We start from the raw sequence: 23,923 nt of genomic DNA on the forward strand, positions 1-23,923 counted from the left end.
TATCGAAGTTGGTAAAGAATGGGTGGAATGTTATATTTGATTATAATGGTTGTAGGATGATTCACCAGTCGATAGGCCAAATTACGAGTAAACATGTGGTGACTGCTAGTGAAGTCTCAGGTATCTATAAGTTGGATGATTGTTTTCCTGTTGTAGAAGGGGCTTTGGCTACAGTTCAAGTTGAGGACTCGTTGGCGCTTTGGCATCGGAGGCTTGGGCACGTGAATCTGAGCGATTTACGGAAGCTTCCACAGATCGAGCTTGGAGGTAAAAGCGTAATGGAACCTTGTGTCGCTTGTATAAGAGGTAAGGCACATAGATTACCTTTTCCAAAGGGTGAAGCAGGACGAGCTGATGACAAACTCGACTTATTACACGCCGATTTGTGTGGACCAATGTCGGAACGTTCTTACGGGGGTGCTCATTACATGTTTGTCATTGTGGATGATTTCACTAGGAAAATGTTTGCTTATTTTCTTAAGGAAAAGTCGCAAACTTTAAGCTTCTTTAAGGATTTTGTGACGCATGTGGAGAATGAGACAGGTTTGACAGTTAAACAACTGAGAACGGACAATGGTACCGAATTCGTTAATAAAGATTTTAATGCATTTCTTTCCAGCAAGGGAATAAGGCACCAGTTGACAGTTCCCTATACGGCAGAACAGAACGGAGTCGCGGAAAGGTCCCTGCGTTCGATTACGGAGATGGCACGGACCATGCTTATGGACAAAGGCTTAAATAAGAAGTTTTGGACGGAAGCTTGTAACACAGCGGTATACGTCAAAAATAGACTGCCTCATAGCGCTAACAATGGGAAGATTCCGGAAGAACTGTGGACAGGGAAAGTGCAGAAGTTGGATCATTTGAGAGTATTTGGTTCAACGGCCTATGTGCATATTCCGAAGGATAAGAGAAAGAAATGGGACGCTAAGGCAAAGCAATATATTTTCGTCGGCTATTGCGAAGATACTAAAGGTTATCGCTTTGCGGATCTTAGCAATCCTAGACAGATTATAACAGGTCGAGACGTTACATTTATTGAAGGTTCTGATTTAAAGGCGTCAGAAACTGGTTCAAATGTAGAGTTGTTATCGTCTCAGACGACTGTTCAAGATGAAGACAATGCTGTTGTATGGGAAATCGGTCATTCCTCAAAGACGGTTCCGAATATGTCAATGGCAGAAGAGTTCTATGAAGATGCGGTAGAGAGCTCGGACGCAGTCGATGTACCCGTAGAAGCTTGCGCGGACACTACTCGTACAACTGAGCCCGATGTACTCAATGAAGTTTCTAGACAAGAACCCACCATTGAAGATCGTAACGAAGAACCAAGAGTGGCTGATGTGCATAATGAGGCAGAACCTAGGTATCCTCTACGGAATAGGTTACGTAGTGCACATAGCGGTCTGTATTTCTATAATAGTACCTGCAATATAGAGGAAGAGCCCCGGTCATACAAGGAAGCATTACAGAGACCTGACAGTCATGAGTGGCAAGCAGCAATGGAACGTGAGTTGGAGTCCATGAAGGAGCACGACGTTTGGAAGGTTGTTGATAAACCGTCAGAAGCCAGAGTAGTGGGAAACAAGTGGGTCTACAAGTACAAGTATGACGCCGATGGAAACCTGACATACAAAGCCAGACTTGTCGCAAAAGGCTTCACGCAGTCATACGGTGTGGATTATTTTGAAACGTTTTCACCCGTCGTAAGAAGATCAACTCTAAGGTTATTGCTAGCGTTGGCTGCAGAAAATGATTTACAGGTACATCATTTTGATGTAAATACCGCATTTCTGAATGGGGATTTACAAGAAATAGTTTATATGCGACTACCGGAAGGATTTGACAGCGAAGGTCAGTATAAAAAGGTTTGTCTATTGAAAAAGGCAATATATGGTCTCAAACAAGCAAGTCGTTCGTGGTATGAAAAAGTCAATGATGTTTTGCTGTCAACAATGTCATTTCAACGTTCTGAATATGATAATTGTCTATATTTCAAAGATGATATTTTCATATGCTTGTATGTAGATGATTTCATAATATTTTTTAAAAATATGAAAAGCAAAGTGGCATTGTTGAATGGGTTGCGAAAATTCTTCAAAGTTAAGGATTTGGAACAAGCGCGCCAATGTTTAGGCATGAATTTAGAACGAGGAAAAGAAGGTACGTTTTTCCTACATCAGAGGATGTTTATTGAAACCGTTCTAAAGGATCATGGTATGGATCAATGCAAACCAGCGAAAACTCCGCTAGAACTGGATCTGCATAAGGTTTTGGCAGATGGGGGTGGTGAGGAGATGAATCGTCAAGAACAATTACGATACCAGTCTTTGGTTGGTGCATTGAATTACCTAGCCTGTAACACGAGGCCCGATATCTCGGCGGCTGTGAGCTTCTTGGCTCAATATAATTCATGTTGCCGATCTGTACACATGAAGGCGGCTAGGCGTGTTCTACGTTACATAAAGGGAACGTGTGACTTAGGCCTTCTATTTCAGAAGTCAAAAGGTGAACGTAACGATCATTTAATTACAGGTTACGTTGATGCTGACTGGGGAGGCGACATTAGAGACAGAAAGTCTTATTCGGGGTACATGTTCAAAGTTGGACCGAATATGATATCCTGGGAGTGCAGAAAGCAGAGCTGCGTGTCACTTTCTTCAAGTGAATCAGAATTTGTCGCATTGTCTGAAGCATCCAAGGAAGCTGTATACCTCCAGAGGTTAGTGAGTCACGTATTCAAAAAGGGGAACTCTAAGGACGTCAAGTTGTTTGTAGACAACCAGAGCGCCATGGCGTTGGCGAACAATCCTGTTTCTCACCGGCGGACGAAGCATATCGACATTAGGTACAATTTCGTTCGTCATTGCGTCAATGAGAAGTTGATTCAGTTGGAGTACATCCCGACTGAAGATAACTTGGCCGATGTCTTAACTAAGCCATTGCCCCGCGTTAAGTTTGAAAGGTGTGTGACTGGTTTAGGTTTAGACTTGAGTGCTTGATGATGCTGTGAGTGTTCACATGATGATGGATGGTTGCTTGAGAGGAAGTGTTGGTAGGTTGCTATGAAACCGTTGTTGTTGTAATGTCTGTACAATCAACCGTCAGTCATCTGATTTTATGTATCAAATATATTCCTCGATATTCCACTGCGACTTATTATTCTTCAATTTCCTATAATTAGGTAGGTACTTAATGGATAAGTACATGATCCCTTAAATGATTATTAAATACTCCACTTACACCATCCCACTAACCCTGGGTTAACCGATTAAACCGTTAACCCAATGTCAAATTGTACTGGTAACCAAGGTAACTCCAGGTTTAACCGCGCGGTTAACCCCGGCGGGTTAGTGGAATGGTGCAAGTGCCGCTTAGTGATTATGAGGCTTGTAGCTTGAAATAAACGAATTTAAGTCTTCTTCTTCCTCGCGTATCCCGGCATTCTGCCACGGTTCATGGGAACCTGGGGTCCGCTTGACAGCTAAACCCAAGAATTGACGTAGGCACCAGTTTTTACGAAAGCGACTGCCATCTGACCGTCCAACCCAGAGGGGAAACTAGGCCTTATTTGGATTAGTCCGGTTTCCTCACGATGTTTTCCTTCACCGAAAAGCGAAGTTAAGTCTTATTGTAAATAAAAATTGTACATAATACCAACCTTGATGCCGTAGCTGGACTCTTCATAGATGATGGACACGTAGCTCCAGTTCAGCTTCTTGACGATCTCCACCATGGCCCGCACTTGGAACAGGTCTGAGGGTATGGTCCGTGTGAAGTACTCGAAGCGAGCCTTGTTCGACAGCTCAGGGGAGGTAGAGAAGAATGACACCTGTCAAACAACAAACACATGGAAATTAGGACAATGTTACACAAATCGCCCTAGATGCATAGTAAACTCAATTAGGCTTTTGTTGTGAGTAATAATAGACGACGATATATATATAAATAAATAAACAATAATAAATAAATAAATATTACAGGTCATTCTAACAAAGATTGACTAAATACCACAGTAAACTCAAAAAGGCGTGTGTTGTGGGACTCTGGCAACGATATATATAATTTATAAATACATAGAAAATATCCTTAAATAAGAACAAATATTTGTGATAAACACATTAATAAATGCCGTTACCAGGATTCGAACCCTGCTTCGTAGGCAGGATCACTACCGACTAGGATAGCAATACGGCAAATTTAAATAAGATTTTGTCTAAAATAACACTTTCGTTCTACAGTATAATAATTATATCAACTAAAATATAATATTAAAAATTAATACTAAAATATCCGTTATATGGCAGTCGTGCTGCCCAACCTTCTATACTCCGCTGAAACGTGGACCGTTTATCGCCGCCATATTCGCATGCTGGATCGATTCCACCTCAGATGCCTACGCAAGATACTGAAGATCCGATGGTCTGATCGTGTTCGGAATACCGAAGTGCTGCGTAGAGCAAATGTGGGTGGTATCGAGTACCTCTTAACACAGGTAATAATTTACTTAAAAAGAGGTACCAAATACTATAATGTTATCTGTAATTTACTCTTGATTGAATAAATAATTTTGATTTTTGATTTTGATTTTTTGATCGAGGTATACCTCATGCGACGTCAGCTTCGGTGGTGCGGTCACGTTTCTCGGATGAACGACCAGCGTGTGGCTAAGCGCATCTTTTATTCCTAGCTTGAGGAGGGCAAGCGGAAACCCTCGCGATGGGAGGGATGGGAGGAATCTGAATCGCGACGGCGCTTAGAGCTGGATGCCAAGTGCGACGAAGTAAAAGCCAGACCACCTGCGGCAATACATTATTATTACACAAATGGTGTGCTCACATGCCCGCTATGTTCGCGAACTTTAAGACGAAACAGGAGCTGAGTTTTAAATATTTTAGGTAAATATACCCGTCTCGCTAACGGAAGCGGCACCTAAAAGTAGTGCGATAAGGACAAGGCGAAAAATCCTGCGTAAAAATCTCAAAAATCGAGGTTTCGTACTCCTCTGTTTTCTCCTCCAAAACTTAACCAATCGTAACCAAATTTGGAAATCTAAATGATTATGAAATTATCTGTGTCGGACCGTTTTGCTTTTTTGGCTAATTGATATCAGTTTTGAATGCCACGCCTCTCATTGCGGCATAGTCAATTAGGCCATTTTGAAGGGCTCTAGCGCCTTCAAAAACAAAAATATCAAAAAAAGCAAAACGGTCTGACACAGATATTGACAATATTAATCTGTGTTGAAAAAATCATTGCTCTAGCTTCAAAAACCACGGAGGAAAACGAGGAGTACGTTTGTATGGAGAAATGACCACTCCCGTTGGCTCTTAAGCAACAAGATAGGCTACGTCAGCCACTTGCGAGCACACCAGAGACAACAAAGGAGTTGATAGCAGACGCCGTGGCCGAATCGGCCGTGGAGTTATTACTATTTACTGTATTTATTTTTCTTCATAAGTTAGGTTCTTTATAACATGAATATAAAAGTTAAATACAAAAACACATAAAAAACAATAAAAAATACATATAAACAAACACATTATAAAAATTCACAGATCTCGTGCCTCTCACGACCTTCGGGTACATTGAAAATGAATGAAAGAAAATCAGTTTTTCAAATTTTTTTTTCTTAAAAATTCTTAACAATTAAAATTATACGATACTCGAAAAGAAAAATAGTAAAGAAATAACTACCCCGCATGCGCTCCTAAAGGACACAAGAAAAATAGTAAAGAAATATACGTTGCACTATAAGTGTACAAATTATTTTAGATAGTAGATTGTGTAGATATAATAAAAAACACAAAAACAGAGCCACACGGATGAAATAAAACTACCACACGTGGCAGTGTTGGCCGAAAGTTAATGCGAATTGAAAATGTTAGCCATTAACCATTATAAATTGACCCTTAAACCGTAATCGTCCGTTAAGGTTTAAGGTTCAATTTATAATGGTTAATGGCCAACATTTTCAATTCGCATTAACTTTCGGCCAACACTGACACGTGGGCTCCTAAATGACACACTTAAACTTAGTTATCTTTTTATTCGAAATCACTTTTATATTTATCGAAAAATCTTGACAAATAAAATTATACGATACTCAAAAAAAAGGAAAGAAATATACTATGCACTTAAAGTGTACAAATTATTTGAGTTTAAACAATAGTTATTTGTACAACAAGAGATCAAAGAGATTAAAGTGTTATAAGAGATCAAAGTTTGATATTTGTTCGAGTTCTTATTTTGAGTCCCGTGCAACCGAAAGATTCTATAGTGTAATTTAGAATCTTGAGTGTAGGAAGGGACTCAAAAGCACACGAGATGTAAATAACTTTGATCTCGTGTTGTACACACAAATTTTCACTTCAGAAGTGAGAACGTAAATATTAGACATCCTGAACCTGAAAAATTTAGGTAATCCTTCTTCATCACACAGTAGAACACGAGATCAAAGTCATTTACATCTCGTGCGCTTTTGAGTCCCTAACTACGCTCAAGATTCTATAATAGGTTCACTCGCTACGCTCGTGAATCTATTATGGAATCTTTTGCTTGCACGGGACTCAAAATAAGCACTCGAAGAAAAATCTAACTTTGCTCTCTTGTTGTACAAATAACTATTCCACATTTTTATTGTGAGTGCAATATAAGTTACGGACCACGTAGGTCCCTAGGACGCCACACGGGTTAAATCGAATATCGGTTTTTTTCATTAATGAAAGAAAAGATAGTTGTATTAGAAAGATATATCTTTCAACTACACAACTATCTTTTCGTTCAATAATCCTGTAAAAATTAAATATGCAGGAATTGTTTCTACTGAGTTTTACAGAGTAAAGTATCGCAAGTCTTACCGTTTGTTTACATTAGGGAATATTTTATTGTTATAGTCGGGCAAGAATTCTTATCACTGGGGTTTCAAGTTGCAGTTATCAATGACTGTTGTTGTATTTCAAGGTAACTTTAAGTGCTTCATTCATACCCACTTATAAGGGCGTGGGCGGTGTGAATATGAAAAGTAATAACGCGAGTAATTTTTTTTTATTTGGCTGAATAAGGTTGAATGTTGAATGACTTTAGATTTGAAACAAATTTTACCGGATTATGTCGCGTCTAAGTATTTAGGTTGTCCACGTATGAATTCTGAGCTGTTGCAATTATTATTAGCGCGTTACCGATGCTCGTTTTATGTTAACGCAAATTGCAATGCACACCACTAACGCATTTTAAGAGTGCATTGGAATCTTAGAATGACTGTCCTTTTTTGAGCGATCTTTCGAAGTGATTCGACGTAGTGTGATCAAGTGGTTATGGCTTGCACGTGTAGGGGCGCTCGGTCTGCGCTTTTTTTCCCTTGCCTGCCCGACAACAATAAATCAGTGGTCCTGTGTGTTACACCAACAATGCTGAGCCAAAGTAAACTTACAACTTAATTACAGAACCTATCGTAGATTCGTAGATAATTGTTGATTTCGAACATCACTACATTTTAATACTTCCATCCTTCGAGCAACACCGGCTTCCGACACATCGGAAGGGAGGGGCCCAAGCGATATCTTACCGTACAAATCTTTCTGCCATTTTTTGCGGGGGGAAAGGTGCATACAGTCACACTTCTCACACACTTACATACAAAATCCAATCTGTAATGACGACACAAATACATAGAAAATGACACACGTCAAAGACAAATCTTGCAAACCTCGATCTCTTTTTGTGTACGGACGAGTCACAAGTGTCACAACACGCACACTAACACATTTACGTCAAAGAATTTTATTGTATGCTGAGAGATGAGAAGTCGGATTTGTCGCTCGACCGATCCGCAATTTGTACTGGGCGAGCAAAATCAATAAATCCAACAATTAGATGAGCCTAAAATATAAAAATTGTGTTTAAATGTAATTAAACGTATGATATGTAAAAAAAATATTACATGTGAATTGTAACACCTTATTTTTGTAAATTTGATGTCCCCGATCTCTTTTTACGACATAAAACCGAGCAATTAGGCATTTTTTCTGCTGCTGTGTTCACGCGCGCGTCTGGACTCGGTCTAGTGAAAAATCCGAGCGCAATTAGTTTTATTATCCGCGCTAGATCACAGTTGATCTTGTACCTAGGCAGAGAGGAAATAGTGCGAATGCCGCCTCCCTTCCGTGTTGCTCGAAGCTTCCATCAATTGCGAACGTGAATGTACCTTCCTTCTTTTCCAAGGCGAACCCTTTTGACGTCTGACGTCTATCCGAATTTTCTCGACGTATGTCCTATAAACTAAATTGTTTTAGACTCTAGTCCCACTAAACAGATCTCACACAGAATCGAATCACTCTCCAACACCACTAATCACAGATCACCAACACAGTAAACAAATGTTGAAATCACACTTACCTATAACAAACAATGTCAGTAATTATCTGCACTCACGAGCACACTTAGATATTAAACCATCTAAATAATTTTGGAAAGAAATAAAAGTTTTGGAAATCATAAAAACAAATCACCATTTATATTTATTTCAATAACATATCAAGCTTTAACTATACAATAATCAACAAACTTCAATCATACTACCTACTTGTATACTTGTATAGGTATCCCGCGCCGCGCACGCCTCCTGCGGTATCCTGACATTTCGCTACATAAAGGATAAGCCACAGCCTAGGCCGTAAGAGATAGAGAGGTCCGTTTTTTTTGTAAATGTAGCCTAACTCAATACCTTAATCGCTTTTCTTTTTCGATAAATTGTCCATTTAGTGCGAAAAGACACCGAAAAAATGCGTCATTTTTCTATATTTTTGAGATTTCCGAAAAGAGTTTTTGACTTTTTCAAAATATTTTTCACACCATATTATAGCCCTTGTTAAGACGAATCTTTTGAGACCTAGACCATTCATGTAGCCCTAAAACTCACAAGACCAGGGCGTTGTCTCACTCTGGCTGAAATTGGAGGGCTCTATACTGATGCGATCGAAAAAACATTTTCAATGTTAAAAACCTAACCTAGGGTGCCGCCAGCAGCGGGGCAGGGCCCTAAGCTACCGGTGGTCAGGGCCGCAGAGAGAGGAACCGGCGGACTATCCGCGCCGTGTCCAAGATCACCGCCTTCTGCATCTGACCCTTGATCCAACCACCTAGCGAGAGTCTCTCAAGATTACTATTATTATTAATTATATCAGTGAACTATTTAAATGTCCGGAAGAGATCGCTCTTAAGCGATAAGACCATCTGTTGTTACGTCTATTCAATTGTCTTTGTTTGCTTCTGTACATGTATTGTAAACTTTGTGAGGTGTGCCATAAAGAGTAAGTATTGTATTGTTAGGTTGCGTAAGATGTCAATTATATATTACTTAATAGTAATAGGAGTCCCAGTATAGTTACTGAACTCTGATCTGATGCCTAATGTTAGCGTATATCTATTTGCTCACAAATTTCCGTAAAGTCGGCTAATTAAGGACTAAAATGGGTTGGTAACATCAAACATTTAAGCCGTTATAGAAATGAGTAGTAACGTCGATCAAATGATCATGTATATTAATTCATTCATTACATCGACAGCCAGTGTAATTAAATGCCATCAAGGTTTGGTTAGCAGCGTATAACATGAGACTATGAGTATTACTTAAATAATAATGAGTATTTAACAATAATGGTGTGTTTAATATTAATAGGACTTCGTTGACTTAAAATTGTATTAAATAAGTAGATAAAAAGTACAGAATGCCTGTTTCGTATCCGTTAAGTCGTTTTTAAAAACATTGATTTTTAATTGAATAACGAATATCTCAACATCTACAAATTATTTTATACAACTTTAATATTTACAATATTCAGGCCGCATAATTTGAGAGTCGCACCTGAACTAATTTTACTTTGTAAACGTGACTTAAACTTTGTCAAAACAGTGATTGATGAATACGTAGGTAATTTAACTTCAAAGGGTGCAAAATACAAACATAGTACTTTGCCGTTATTGCATTTCGATCGCAGTCAACTGTCGGACTGAGGGGAAACCAGTATAAAGAATGACGATAGAACGGTTCGGAACCGGGCCGAGACGTCATCCTTAATAGTGCACTTTCCGAAATTAAGGAAATTAAGATCATCTCTCTGCTCATCATCATCATTATCATCATCATGTCTCCGTTTTCATACAAACCCTGGGACCTTAGCCAAGATGACGATAACTGCCAATCGAAAAATAAATATATGTCATGGTGACAGATCTGATCAAAAATAATAATTATGATATTGTAACTGTTGTAATTGTTGGTACAGTATTTTTGGACACCTGCGCCAAATCAAGCGTCGCCTCTTACTCTCTGTACTGTGAGCTGAAGAAAAAGGGATTCACATTCCGAGAATATGGGATCGGGCTGACGTTAGCTGACGGTGATCCCAAGCCTAAGATGATACTGGTCACCCAAGCGCCAGTCACAATTAATGGCCGTACAGTGGTTACGACTCTCCTGGTTTTCCCTGAGTCTCGGCGAAACAAAACTCTACTAGGAGTGGGATTTATTCAAGATGCTCGAATCGAAATTAGCTTGGCACAAAGCACTTGGCACTTCCTTGATGATCCTACCCAGGTGTTCGAGCTCTACCCAGAAAGTTTTGCTGAATATGGCAATAAAACTGCGGTCGCTGCCATAACCCCTGACCTTTCTCTGTCACCGTCACTACCAGAAGAAAGCAACACGACGGCTCGCTCATACGGTCCACTCGTCAGGATAGATGCCCCGTCACCTCCCAAGAAGAGGCCTCATCTTGTATATCCTGAGAATCACTCCCCTATACTGGACGCCCTATATGAAGATGCGAGAATTAACCTTCTGAACTACGATGAAGAATGTGACCTAGATGGTATTGCTGACACACTTTTTCCATCAACATCGATCTCATCGATCGATGTCACGGTACTGGGTGACTTAATGGATAGAAATCAAGACGTTTTCACACCTAATGGAGAACCGGTAAAAGGCTTCGAACATGTGATCGAGACCGGTGTGCACAAGCCCATTTCTGTGCCACCGTACCGTCTATCACCAATGAAGACTGAGATCCTCAAAAAGGAAGTATCTAAGATGCTAGCAGAGAAGGTGATCGAACCGTGCTCATCCCCATGGGCCGCTCCCGTAGTATTGGTACCCAAAAAAGACGGAAGCACAAGGGTATGCGTGGATTATCGTCAGCTCAACGCGATCACGACGCCTGATGCATACCCTATGCCAAGAATTGACGACTTGCTTCATAATGCTAAGCCGACGCCTTATATGAGTACCATAGATCTCCGCGCCGGATACTGGCAGATAAGTGTTAAGGAGGACCACCGGGACAAAACAAGTTTTGTGTGCCCATTCGGAATGTACCGCTTCCGGAGAATGCCCTTTGGGTTACGCAACGCTCCGGCCACGTTCCAACGAATGATGGGTCGATTCCGCATATCGCTTAGCCATATCAAGCTCATGGTATATCTAGATGACTTGATTGTTATGTCGTCCACTTTCGACGACCACATGAAGGACCTCAATATAAAATACATACAACAATGTTTCTGGCACGTGACTAATATAGTAAACAATAAGTATTGCATATGTATATTATGGGAAACAATATAATGGCTGTTGACTATTATGGCAAATGAAATTATGGCAAATGAAATTCTGGCAAGTGGGTGTATACCCGCAGAACCAACGCTTTGAAGTAGTAGCATTTGACTTGTTCGGACCCCTACCCCGAACTGCTGGCAATCACAACTGGATCTTTATAATCGAGGATATGGCCACGCGTTGGGTTGAATTATTTGCACTTGAGCGAGCCACAGCAGAAGAGTGTGCCAGGCTACCGCTTGAAGAGATCATATTGAGATACGGTACCCCTCGCCGGTTCATCAGCGATAACGGCACACAGTTCGTGAGCAGTGTTATGCAGCAATTAACCTACTGTCTTAACATTCAACATGGTTTCACGCCGGTTAACCATCCTGAAACCAACCCGGTCGAAAGAAGGAACAGAGACCTAAAGACACAGTTGGCTATTCTGGTAGAGGACAATCATGCGACGTGGGCAGATAAATTGCCCAGCATTCGGCTCGCAATGAATACGGCAACGTCATGCTCAACCGGTCAGACTCCAGCGTATCTGACATTCGGACGCGAACTTAGGACACCAGATGACGTGCAACATGATCTCAGAGAGATAGTGAGGAATGATAATTTCGTCAAAGAGCTGACCCCCCGTTTACTCTTGATGGCTGATACCTTAGCCAGAGCTCGAGAAGTACAAGAAGAGAAGGAAGAGAAGAGAAAGGAGTATGTGGATCAGAAACGACAAGCATGTCCTGATTACAAACCTGGCGATTTGGTGTTGGTCGCTACTCACGTATTGAGTAAATCTAGTCAAGGATTTAGCTCTAAACTTGCCCCACGTCGTGATGGACCGTATGTTATAGTACGACGACACGGTGCTAGTTCATTTGAGGTCGCAAGCACGGATTCGAAGATACCTGTTGGTGTATATCATGCATCAGCCTTAACTAGATACCGATCTGAAGACACAACGGTTCCCGAGCCGTCACTACCGATCAGAAAAAGGGGAAGGCCAAGGAAACCATCTTCTGACAAGAAAGATGCCACTGCGGCAGTGGCTAGACCCCGCGGTAGACCGCGCACTAAATTTAATTAATGTCACACTTGTCGGGTCGACTGCGTGGACATAGGGGGAGAGTTGTAACAGTACTACCACTACCCACCAACGGATGGCGCTACTAGTATCGCGATGCACATATCTCGCGGTGCAGCGCAGCCGCTGCACGATGCTATTTCACGGCTACCAATAGATGGCGACGCGATCGAGATAGATCTCGCTAACGGTTGTACGACGTAGAAACATGACCCTCCAACATCGACCGAGGATTATTTGAGAAATGCAAGTAGGGACTTCGGTACCGCACGCTATATACCTTCACCTCTGCTGAAGTATCTTAGTGTCTGTGCCGTAGTAAAATTTACTAGCCTAGCTCGCGCCTACCTAGTTAGGTCTTGCTCGGCAAGTAAAGACTTAACAGCATTGTAATAGCTCTAAGTTTGTATAATACACGCGCTAAGTACCTAACGTCGGCTTTTCGTCTTCGCCCTCACATCCCCGTCCTACAATATGCGTTTTCTATTGTCGTTTGGCTAGCTCGGAGGTCTGATTCTCGGGGTATAATGTAATAGGCGTACGTCAATCTTAAGCTTCCATTTTTATGTTTAAGTAATGAAATAACGATTTTCTGCCATCAAACATGCAAAACAACAATTCATTACAATAGTATTTTATTTGCGGTAGCAAACAAAATAGATTAAGTTAAAATGAATGAACAGAATACTTTGGTAATATTATAAAAAGCATCACTTTTTTTTGTTGATCTTATTACAATAATCACTATTGTATAAATTTTTCTCAGTTCAGAAATTCAAAGGTGAAGGTATGTGAAGTCCCCAATCCGCATTGGGCTAGCGTGGGCACTATAGCCCAAGGCCTCTCGCGCAGGAGAGGAGGGCTGTGCCCAGCAGTGGGACGTATACATATAGGCTGAATTATATTATTATTTATATATATAAACTTTTGACCCCCTGCGCTATGTAAGCATTTGGAATTTAAGATGAGGGCACCATACATCACCTTACGCAGGTAATTACTTAGGGAAGATGTCAGCTCCGATAGGGCAGGAATCGAAACTGATAACGCTAAAAGGGGGCATGGTTATACAACATAACACGGGAAGATAGGCACCATTCGGAGGACACTTTTTCGATTTAGATTTTTCAAAAAATATTTAAAGATTCCTCAATTAGTTATTATAACATTCTGCGTACATTTCGCTTCCGCATTCGCAATATGGTTTTGATTGGCCATGATGTAATAAATTTAACGTTAAAACCTTTTGTCTACAAAAACATACTTTTATTACATTATAAAATTAAAGATTTGTACTGGTGTCCATCATGTAGAAAAACCTATGTGATCGTAGTTACTTACCATTGAGCAATAGTTACATATAATTTAACACTCTACTTCAGCGCGAAACATCTGAGAATATGGTCCGAATATTTAAGTACTGCTGTAACAGTGACTGTATGAAGCTACCCCGTGTCCGAAGGTTGCCAATCTACCCTAATATGTATATGTTTAATGTATTTCCTTGCCGCTCAACGATAGGATATGTAACCGTGTTCCATTTTGGTACCCCAATTAATGACCAATGAGGAAGCTGCGTGAAATAGGATGAATTTCACGCGGTTAGACCCACGGGCACAGCTGGTACCCGAATTAAATTTAATACGCATTAGTACGTATTTTACTCCCGCTAATAAATCAAAATATTGTTTAATGTTTCAATCCATGTGAAGGGCAATGAAAATAACCACGAACAAAAATGACATAACTACAACGATATTCGAAACCGTTTTTCAAACAAAACAATAGGTATTTTCCAATCAAACTCATGTCACATTAGGTGATCTAGTTTTTGCATTATGTTTCGTTATAATATTGCAAACGTTAGAAACGGTATTGCGATTTTTAATGCATGCACTTGATTTGTTATTGGTATATGTAAATAAAACGATCGTTCGCGTTTATTGGTACACGCGAGATGCACTGTGAGTCGTATTATGGATGACTCACGCTAGACCGAGCCGTGCCCGGGCCGAGGCATCCGACATGTCACTTTTATGATGGCTGATCGGTGATAACGCGGAGCTTTCCATAAAAAACGAAGCGCCGGACGCTCCGTCTCGGCCCCGGCCCGGTCGATCGATCCACGTCTCCCATAATGTTGCCTTAAGAGAACTTCGAGTTTTCTCATAAGGCATGGCTATCCGTCACTGCAGCTCTAAGCCACATTTGTTCTAACAAAGTTCTAATGGCCAATATCAATAAAAATACAGCCAACTTCCACGTCGTGCGGCAATTTCTTCGTGCAGGGTGATATATGGCACGGGCTCAAGTAACAAGACGTGATGACGAATAAAGCATGACTCACGCTAGACCGGGCCGTGCCCAGGCCGAGGCGTCCGACATGTCGTCATTTTCTATGACGGCTGATCGGTGATCACGGGGTGCTTTCCATAGAAAATGAAGCTCCGGAAGCTTCGGCCTGGCCCCGGCCCGGTCTAGCGTGAGTCATCCTTAAAAGTTAAACGTAATAAAAAATAATAACCTCAGTAATTCAAAACAGCTTTTTTTAACGACTAGGAAAATTTATAGGAATTTCGGCTTCCGTAGATGCTCGTCCGTCATATTAGTCTCTTACTCCATAAACTAGGCAATGTTTGCGAAAACTGATTAACGGCTTAACGTACAGACGGACATTCAGTTAGTTGATTATGAAATCCAGAAAATAAATATTAAAAAATGATGAAATTAAATTCATACTTGACGATTGAGGCATCTTTGACTGTCCGGGTCCGGAGCGAAAGTGTTTACGATTCTAAGTAAAAAAAAAACAAAAGAGTAAATTCTGAGATATAGTGTTCTGTGAGGGATTTGGAAACGGCTGCTATTTAACTGATCACCAGATTTAGTAAAATTTAATACCAAAAAAATATATTTTACCACCCTAAAATAATAAACGATCACCAAAATTATAACACCATTTTAATGTGAAATGATTACCAATTTTATTACATTTTACTATCCTTTTAATGGAAATGACACCAAACTAATCATTATTAACCCAAAAATAGTAAATGATTACTAAATTTCAAACCCCATTTTAATGTGAAATGATAACCAAATTTTTTAATCTTGCTATCCTATTAAAGAAAATGACACAAAAATAATCATTCTAAACCCAAAAATAGTAAATGACCACCGAAATTAGAACTCCATTTTAATGTAAAATTATAACCAAATTTTTAAATCTTGCAATCCTATTAAAGCAAATTACTCCAAAATAATCATTGTAAACCCAAAAATAGTAAATGACCAACAAAATTGTAACCACATTTTAATTAAAAATGTGCAAATATTTAATATAAGTATCGTTATCCTATTAAATTAATTAATCCACTTCGTCACCTTTTTCTAGTAGCATTTTATTTCTGTAACAGTCGCAGTTCTAACCTAACCTAACCCACTTTTCTAGTAGCATTTCGTTTCTGTAAGGGTCGCTGTTCAAACCTAATCTAACCCATTTTTCTAGTAGCATTTCTTTTCTGCAAGGGTCGCAGTTCAAACCTAACCTAACCCACTTTTCTAGTAGCATTTCGTTACTTTATGGGTCGCAGTTAAAACCTAACCTAACCCACTTTTCTAGTAGCATTTCTTTCTGTAAGGGTCGCAGTTCAAACCTAACCTAACCCACTTTTGTAGTAGCATATCTTTTCTGTAAGAGTCGCAGTTCAAACCTAACCTAACCCACTTTTCCAGTAGCATTTCTTTTCTGTAAGGGTCGCAGTTCAAACCTAACCTAACCCATTTTTCTAGTAGCATTTGGTTTCTGTAAGGGTCGCAATTCAAACCTAACCTAACCCGCTTTTCTGATAGCATTTCTTTTCTGTAAGGGCCGCAGTTCAAATCTAACCTAACCTACTTTTCTAGTAGCTTTTATTTTCTGTATGGGTCGCAGTTGAAACCTAACCTAACCCACTATTCCAGTAGCATTTCTTTTCTGTAAGGGTCGCAGTTCAAACCTAACCTAACCCATTTTTCTAGTAGCATTTGGTTTCTGTAAGGGTCGCAATTCAAACCTAACCTAACCCACTTTTCTGATAGCAGTTTGGTTCTGTAAGGGTCGCAGTTCAAACCTAACCTAACCCACTTTTCTAGTAGCATTTCGTTTCTGTATGGGTCGCAGTTCAAATCTAACCTAACCCACTTTTCTAGTAGTATTTCGTTTCTGTATGGGTCGCAGTTGAAACCTAACCTAACCCACTTTTCTAGTAGCATTTCGGTTCTGTGAGGATCGCAGTTCTAACCTAACCTAACCCAATTTTATAGTAGCATTTCGTTTCTGTAAAGGTCGCAGTTCAAACCTAACCTAACCTACTTTTATAGTACCACTTCGTATCTGTAAGGGTCACAGTGCTAACCTAACCTAACCCACTTAACTGATAGCATAGCAGTTTAACTTACTTTTCTAGTAGCATAACGAAATGCTACTAGAAAAGTAGGTTAGGTTAGGTAGATATGTGGTACGTGGTACGGGGGGTTGAGCGGGAGGGGCTAGTAATTTTGGCATCAGTTGACTTTATTTGGTAATATGTATACATTTTTTGGTAATCATAGTGGTTTATTTAGGTGAAAATATCGCATTAATTTGGTCTTCAAGATTTGGTGATCATTAATGATTTTTGGTGGTCATTCAATATATTTGGTATTTGAATACAATTTGAAGGGCAGTCGTAATTAAAACGGTGGTACTTTTGTATTTTTAGGCCTTATTTTTTTGGTGTTCAGTAATTTTTTTTGGTAAGCATGATTTTTTTATTTAGGGTACCAAAGTATTTTTTGGTGGTCATTATATTTGTAGCCTTTGGAAACCGCTCGTTTCCATGAAACCCAAGTAGGATCCCACGCCGTTGTGTAAACCGAAGCTCTTACCGATACACTTGAAAACATAAAGGAACTCAATTTGATTTCAATTTATTTTCAAATACGATTGTCAACAGTCACGTTTACGATGTCAGCCATTAATTCGATCCAATCGATACTTACTCACCGCTGCGATATTTACTCATGTACTCCCAAGTCGAACATGGAATATAACAGGCACCTACAACACTCCTACAGCGTTAAGATACCAGAGGGGCTACCGCGAAAACCGAAATTCGCAAATTGCGGGGATCTTTCTCTTTTACTCCAATGAAGGCTTAATAAGATTGACAGAGAAAAATGCCCGCAATTTGCGAACTTCGATTTTCGCGGTTATAGCCCAGAGACAGGTGAGTAAAAATACTATTAATTTTCGAAGTTCTAGTTTTCAACTTTAGTTATATACAGTTATAATTTTCGTCGTTTGGATTTTTAATATAGTGTTGTGTCTTATTTATTTTTGTTATTGCGTGAGGTTTTATTATTTTTACTTAACGTTTTATAATACAAGTTTACCTATCTTATTTTCGCAGCAGATAGGAAAACTATTTATGCCACATCTGCCGGAAACTTCTTTCGGGCACTAGAATATTAATTCGAATCGAATCTTAACAATGTAAATATAATCCTTCCGAAATAACATAATTATGGAATGCCTGAACAATGCATGTGGTTTTCACTATAATACACCAGTGAGACTCGAGCATATTAAAATTATTTCAAGGTGTGTTAAGTCGAATAATCGATCCTTTGAGTATCATCGTCAGGAGAACCTAATAGTTACTGCACCGTCTCTAGTGATTCGCGCGACGTGTTCTCGGGAATAATACATGTAAGTCGTCAGTCCATATTATTCACTCGTCGCTGCTTATAACGTTACTAATTACGTTCTGGTTGAAATGGAACCACGGTCGTTTGCGGTAACGTTTCACGGTCCGTAATTCTCTTCAGGATAATTCGTATTTTACTCCATGATTGTTCATTTTGTCAACATGGACTCATGGGGCTACGAAGTTTGATAGGTTATACCTTGGCGAAAAAGAAATACCGTATTAATGTGAAAAATAAATATTACAAGCAGGGTTACGTATCATTGGTACTCTCTAAAACTTCGCTAGCTCTCCTACAGTCAGCATCAATATTAGTGGCTGTGGTAGCGGTTCCGCAGCGTACTACGTAGGCGAACAACACGCGAACGCGAAGCGAAGCGATGCGGCGATTGATACCTATAGAAGTGTCCTACGTGGGCGATCTCGTTGCGAACGCGAACGCCTTGGGCCCGCCGCGCCGCGCTGCGTCGCGTTCGCGAGTTGTTCGCTTACGTAGTCTGTGCGGAAAGTGAATAATCGTAGGATTTGAGGACGTGACAGTACTATTTTATGGTTTTTGTTATGCTGACAACACTGTCACGTATAATTATAGTACGACACTAAAGGTGATATTCTGTTCGGAAGAATTCCTGGGGGGTGTCGGGAAAACATGGCGGCATCGTATCGCGTGATTCGCCATCTTGGTCGCAGTTATGGCTACATTTCCCTCCACTCACTCTTGAACAATATAATCTACAGATCCACTGAGCGAAGTGAGCGAAATGAGTGATATATATCACCGCGAGCGAAAGATATGAATTAATCTTTTCAACTCGGTGAAGCGTTTTGCGCATCTCTAGTGCAAAGTTATAGACAGACTGTATGTAACAGATGTCTCCGGTAGTTTACCGTTTCATATGCAACAGACAGCTGTGCGCTATAAAACCCCCGCTGTCTACAAATTGCATTATAACAGCACTATAACATCTCGGTCAGGACTAATCTTGGTTTACGTCACACAAACATATTCATTTATAGATATTTGTTTGTAAATATCGCAAAGTATAAGCATTTTTTAAACGGAGTCCGCTTTTAAGGATGACTCACGCTAGACCGGGCTGGGCCTGGGTGGAGGCGTCCGACACGTAATTTTCTATGACGGCTGATCGGTGATCACTTGGTGCTTTCCATAGAAAACGAAGCGCTGGAAGCTCCGGCTCAGCCTCGGCCCGGTCTAGCGTGAGTCATCCTTTAAACAGTAGCGCTAGTTTAACTTAGTAGGATACCCAAACATCCTATGTACTCAAGCCAAACCCTCAACTTCAAAAATGATATCTTAGGCACATCTTTTGGCCGGATCGGGTTAAGTTATTTAGATGTCGTTAGCGAGATAGAATTTGGCGCTCGGCCAAATCCGTTTTTGACGTCGGTACGCGTTCGTAAAAACGTTGTGATAAATAAACATTTATGGGCCCTTAGTTTTATAGCTAAAATCTAACGAGTTTTTAGATCTAACTCGTCCGTTGTTAGCAGTGCTTTCTGCGTGACGTGTGACTGACGAATTTTGTTGTGTTTTATGCTTAGCTTTTAACTTTGATTGAATGATGAATATGCCACCCTTTTCCTCATGTTTTCTGACTGTATCTAGAACACGAGTATATCTCTAACTATACTTATAAGCGTGGATGTATGTGTATTATAATAAAACTATTCATAATAATATATTACTTTCATTTTTATGCAGGAAATAGTTGAGAGGGGAAAACGTCAGCTTAGTCATCAAAATAGCCTATTACCTAACTAGTTTAACAAGTTTTAATGGACGTGCCCGGATTAGGTCATGTAATATCTGCCCCAAAAACTAATTCCCACGTGCCTTGAATAGAAATTAAGTTAATATAAAAATTATCTGGTAAGATAACAATTATGGAAACTTCGGAAAGAGCTGGAAAACTATCCAGCGCATATTATCCTCAGTGTCGAACAATATGAGAGGCAGAAAAGAATGAAAGTTTAACAGGCCAATTCAAACGTCTATGCCATCAGAATGATATTTGAATCATATTATTTAGTTATTGCTTGTTTCGCTCGCGCCAATACATGTACGGACAAGTTCGAGCGAAAAGCATGGATAATTGAAAGGCATCAGTTAGATGTCATTTTGATATAAGTGTGCGCTCGAATTGGCCTGTATTTTTTTTCTCGTATCGTATCGTTTCTCGGATGGCAACACTTGACGTCCTATCTGTCACATTTCGCAGTTCTTCTTCGGAATATTGTACCTAGGCTTGCGGGGCATGATAAAAGCCAAAGCACATGGGCTGCGTGCGCGTAGACGTGCACGTGCGTATGCGCTAAAATGTTGCCGTACACGCACATGTCACGCAAACGATGTGCCGTCTCTCATAATGATCTGTATATTACAACGCGCACGATACGAACACACGTCCGCTGCGCACGGACGTTAACACATGCCACACGGTCGTCAATCGTCTGGTTGATAATGTCTTACCGGACCACGGAGCTCACGCCGAGCATTGGTTAAATAAAACAAATGTACGGCGGTCAGCGGAAGCGTCGAGCGTGGGTTTCGTGGCCGAGGCGTTAAGTTGGAATTTAACAAACCTGTGGTATCTTGAACAGCCTGAGTAAGTTAGCGACTTGGACCGAAGTGACGCTGGACGCCGCTCCGACCACGCCGGATATCACCTTCCTCACTGCAGTAGCGTTGCAGGCGTACTCAGCGTCATCGATGTTGCTTATCGACCCTGTTGAAAACAATATTTATGTAACCTAAAAGATTTTTTTTTACACTTGCTCGTAAAAGATGTAACAGGGCAGTGGTAACTGATTTAATGTACTAAATGTATGGTAGAACACATTCTTTAGCTTCGACTACTCGTCGCTAGATGGCGCTAGCAACCCCAGCTAGCTGGAAACTCTACCCGGCCTTTGAAGCAGCGAACCACCTGCTAAGCACGGAACGAAGTGTAGTCCGCACTGAACTCTCAAAAAGCCGCTGCCTTATCCGGTTCGAAGGACCATGTATAATTTTGGCTTGTTGTACTCTAACTTGTTTACTTACTCGTATCAACTCGTATACACAGAAGTATGTTTAATCTGGCTGAACTAAAACTACACAACAAATTATCTCATTATACAAAGTTAAATACCTTATGTATCTTACGATTGACCACCGTTCGCTAGTTCTAGAAATAAAAAGCGACATCTACCGGGAAATTTAGTAAACATATCTAATTAGGCGTTTTATACATTAATTGTCATGTGAACAGCAACGGATGGAATTTAAGCAAATAATCGTAATATTTTTTAATCTTTTTTTTTTATTGGGGCTGTATGATTAGGCATGTGTCTTCACAATATGGCGCCCATCAATATTTGTCTTTTTTGTACAGTCATGTGTAATAGTTATTTGTTTTACAAGGGGGCAAAGTTGTTGTTTAACCGCTCGTGCTAATATTGATACCCGAGCAAGCGAAAGATTCCGAAATTGAACCACGAGCGCAGCGAGTGGTTCGAAAAATGGAATCTTGAGCGTTGCGAGGGTTTCAAAGCACGAGGGTTAAACAAAATTGCCCCCGAGTGCAACAAAATTTTTCACCACACCAACCCGAAGCAAATATTGAATGTAAAATATCAAACAAAATCAAACCAAATCAAATCTAAATGAATGTTATTAAATATTTATCATCCAAAATCATCATTTAAAAGTCAATTCTACCAGCAAACATAAGAAAACAACTAAAAAATTTAATATGATTACTTTGCCTCACATGTCAATAAAATGCAACTTTGCTATCAGTTTTTGAAGTGCAAAGTAAGCCTTTCCGAGCTGGTGTGGTCAAAATATTACTTTTGAATAAGTTGTCTACACCCATATTTTTACACTTGACTGTACCTAGTTTAAATATGTTTTGACTTAAATACTTACAGTATAGTATTTATTTTTTGGCATTGTGTGAAACACGGGATTCAATTATAAATTCAAATCACACACCCCTTTTGATTTTACTAAACAATTTTGGCTGTATCTCGTTTTATGCACAATGTGTACTTCAAACAACACGATATTAAAAATGCCCGCTAGCATCCGGGCGGCACCAGCGCTTGTAGATTTACACAACATGACAGTGACGGGCAGCTGTGTTACACATTCTGCCGCTGAAGCGTTTGTTACTGAAGCGCATATTTTGCTAAGCGAGCAATTTGACTGACATATTTTGCTAGGCGAGTAATTTGACTGACATATTTTGCTAGCCGAAATTTATCAGTCGATTGCATTGCATAAATTAGCTTTTGATTGGCCGCCTTTATTCTTCATTGTGGAAGTTTTCACCTCCACAATCAATTGGGATTTCTACTAAAACGTAAATGTAACTGTGTAATGTGTGTCTGTAATGTATACGTGTGTGTGTGTAATGTATGTGATGTGTGGTGTGTGTATGTTGGTTAGCATCGGTCTTTGGAAAGAGATTCGGCTAATTTTGTATTCATATATTACATGATTTTGTATTCATATATTAGTGATCACGATCCTCAGGAAGAGGGAACGACTGAAGAGAGAGAGGGAGATATTACATGACAGTGATGTCACATTAACTAATACAAGTACAGTATTTATTAAGATAATATTAAACGACACTTAAAACAAACAGCCAATTCTCTTTCCAAAGACCGCTATGAAATATTAATCGCCGGGTACTGTACGCTGCATACAGAAATTATACGGTTTCAATATTGGTGATTTACCAAATTAAATTTAAAGACTATTGTTGTTTACTAACAGTACTCGTTCACTGGAACAATGCAACTCAAAATATAGGCTCAGCGAAGTGTTAGTCTCATTTTTCGTTAGCCAGAGTCTAACAGGTCTATAAATTTCGAGACTTGAAAATAGAAAGGCTCGGGGCCCGATTCGGATTTTGAAATAGACATCTATTAGATATCTTTTAGACATCACCAAGATACGATAACGATATGTTTAAGATCTAACCTGTCAAATTTGACATTTGCACGATTCTGGAGATACTCTTGAACGATTTCCTCAGGATATGACTTAGAGATCCAATTCACATCTAATAGATATCTAACGTAAAAGTGACATTGGTTGCCCGAATTGCGCTGCAAAAGAGAACTAGTTGATATCTAAACTATAACGGATCTAGAATGGATCTAGTACGTGTCGTCTCTTGTGAATATCTTGAAGTTCGAATACGGCAGTCGATGCTAAGCGAAATCAGGGGTTGGAACGCAGCCAGCATTGTATCTTTTATACATCGATCAAACAGTGAGCAAACTTGAAAGAGTTTTATTGCGAACGGAATGAAACTTTTTAGTTTCCGTCGTACAGGCCTATTCGGATTTCGAGATAATCACAAGATTTAGAGACGATTTAGAGATCAACTAGATCTACATTAGATATAGACTAGATGTGACTTGGATATCTAAAGGGGCCCACTGATTACCAGTCCGCCGGACGATATCAGCCTGTCAGTTGACCGCAAA

At 39.9% G+C, this 23,923-nt stretch overlaps 1 protein-coding gene across 1 annotated transcript in view; it reads right to left on the reverse strand.

Annotated features, from left to right (window-relative positions):
- Positions 1-23,923, reverse strand: part of LOC134796418 (metabotropic glutamate receptor 2-like) — a 328,723-nt gene that overhangs the window by 110,893 nt on the left and 193,907 nt on the right. The window contains exons 3-4 of the mRNA XM_063768622.1: positions 21,023-21,165; positions 3,662-3,832 (exon numbers count right to left, since the gene is read on the reverse strand). Of these exons, the coding sequence (XP_063624692.1) occupies positions 3,662-3,832; positions 21,023-21,165 (314 nt within the window). The remainder of the gene's footprint in view (positions 1-3,661; positions 3,833-21,022; positions 21,166-23,923) is intronic.

The sequence above is a fragment of the Cydia splendana genome, chromosome 13, assembly GCF_910591565.1.
Source record: "Cydia splendana chromosome 13, ilCydSple1.2, whole genome shotgun sequence".
Lineage (NCBI taxonomy): Eukaryota > Metazoa > Arthropoda > Insecta > Lepidoptera > Tortricidae > Cydia > Cydia splendana.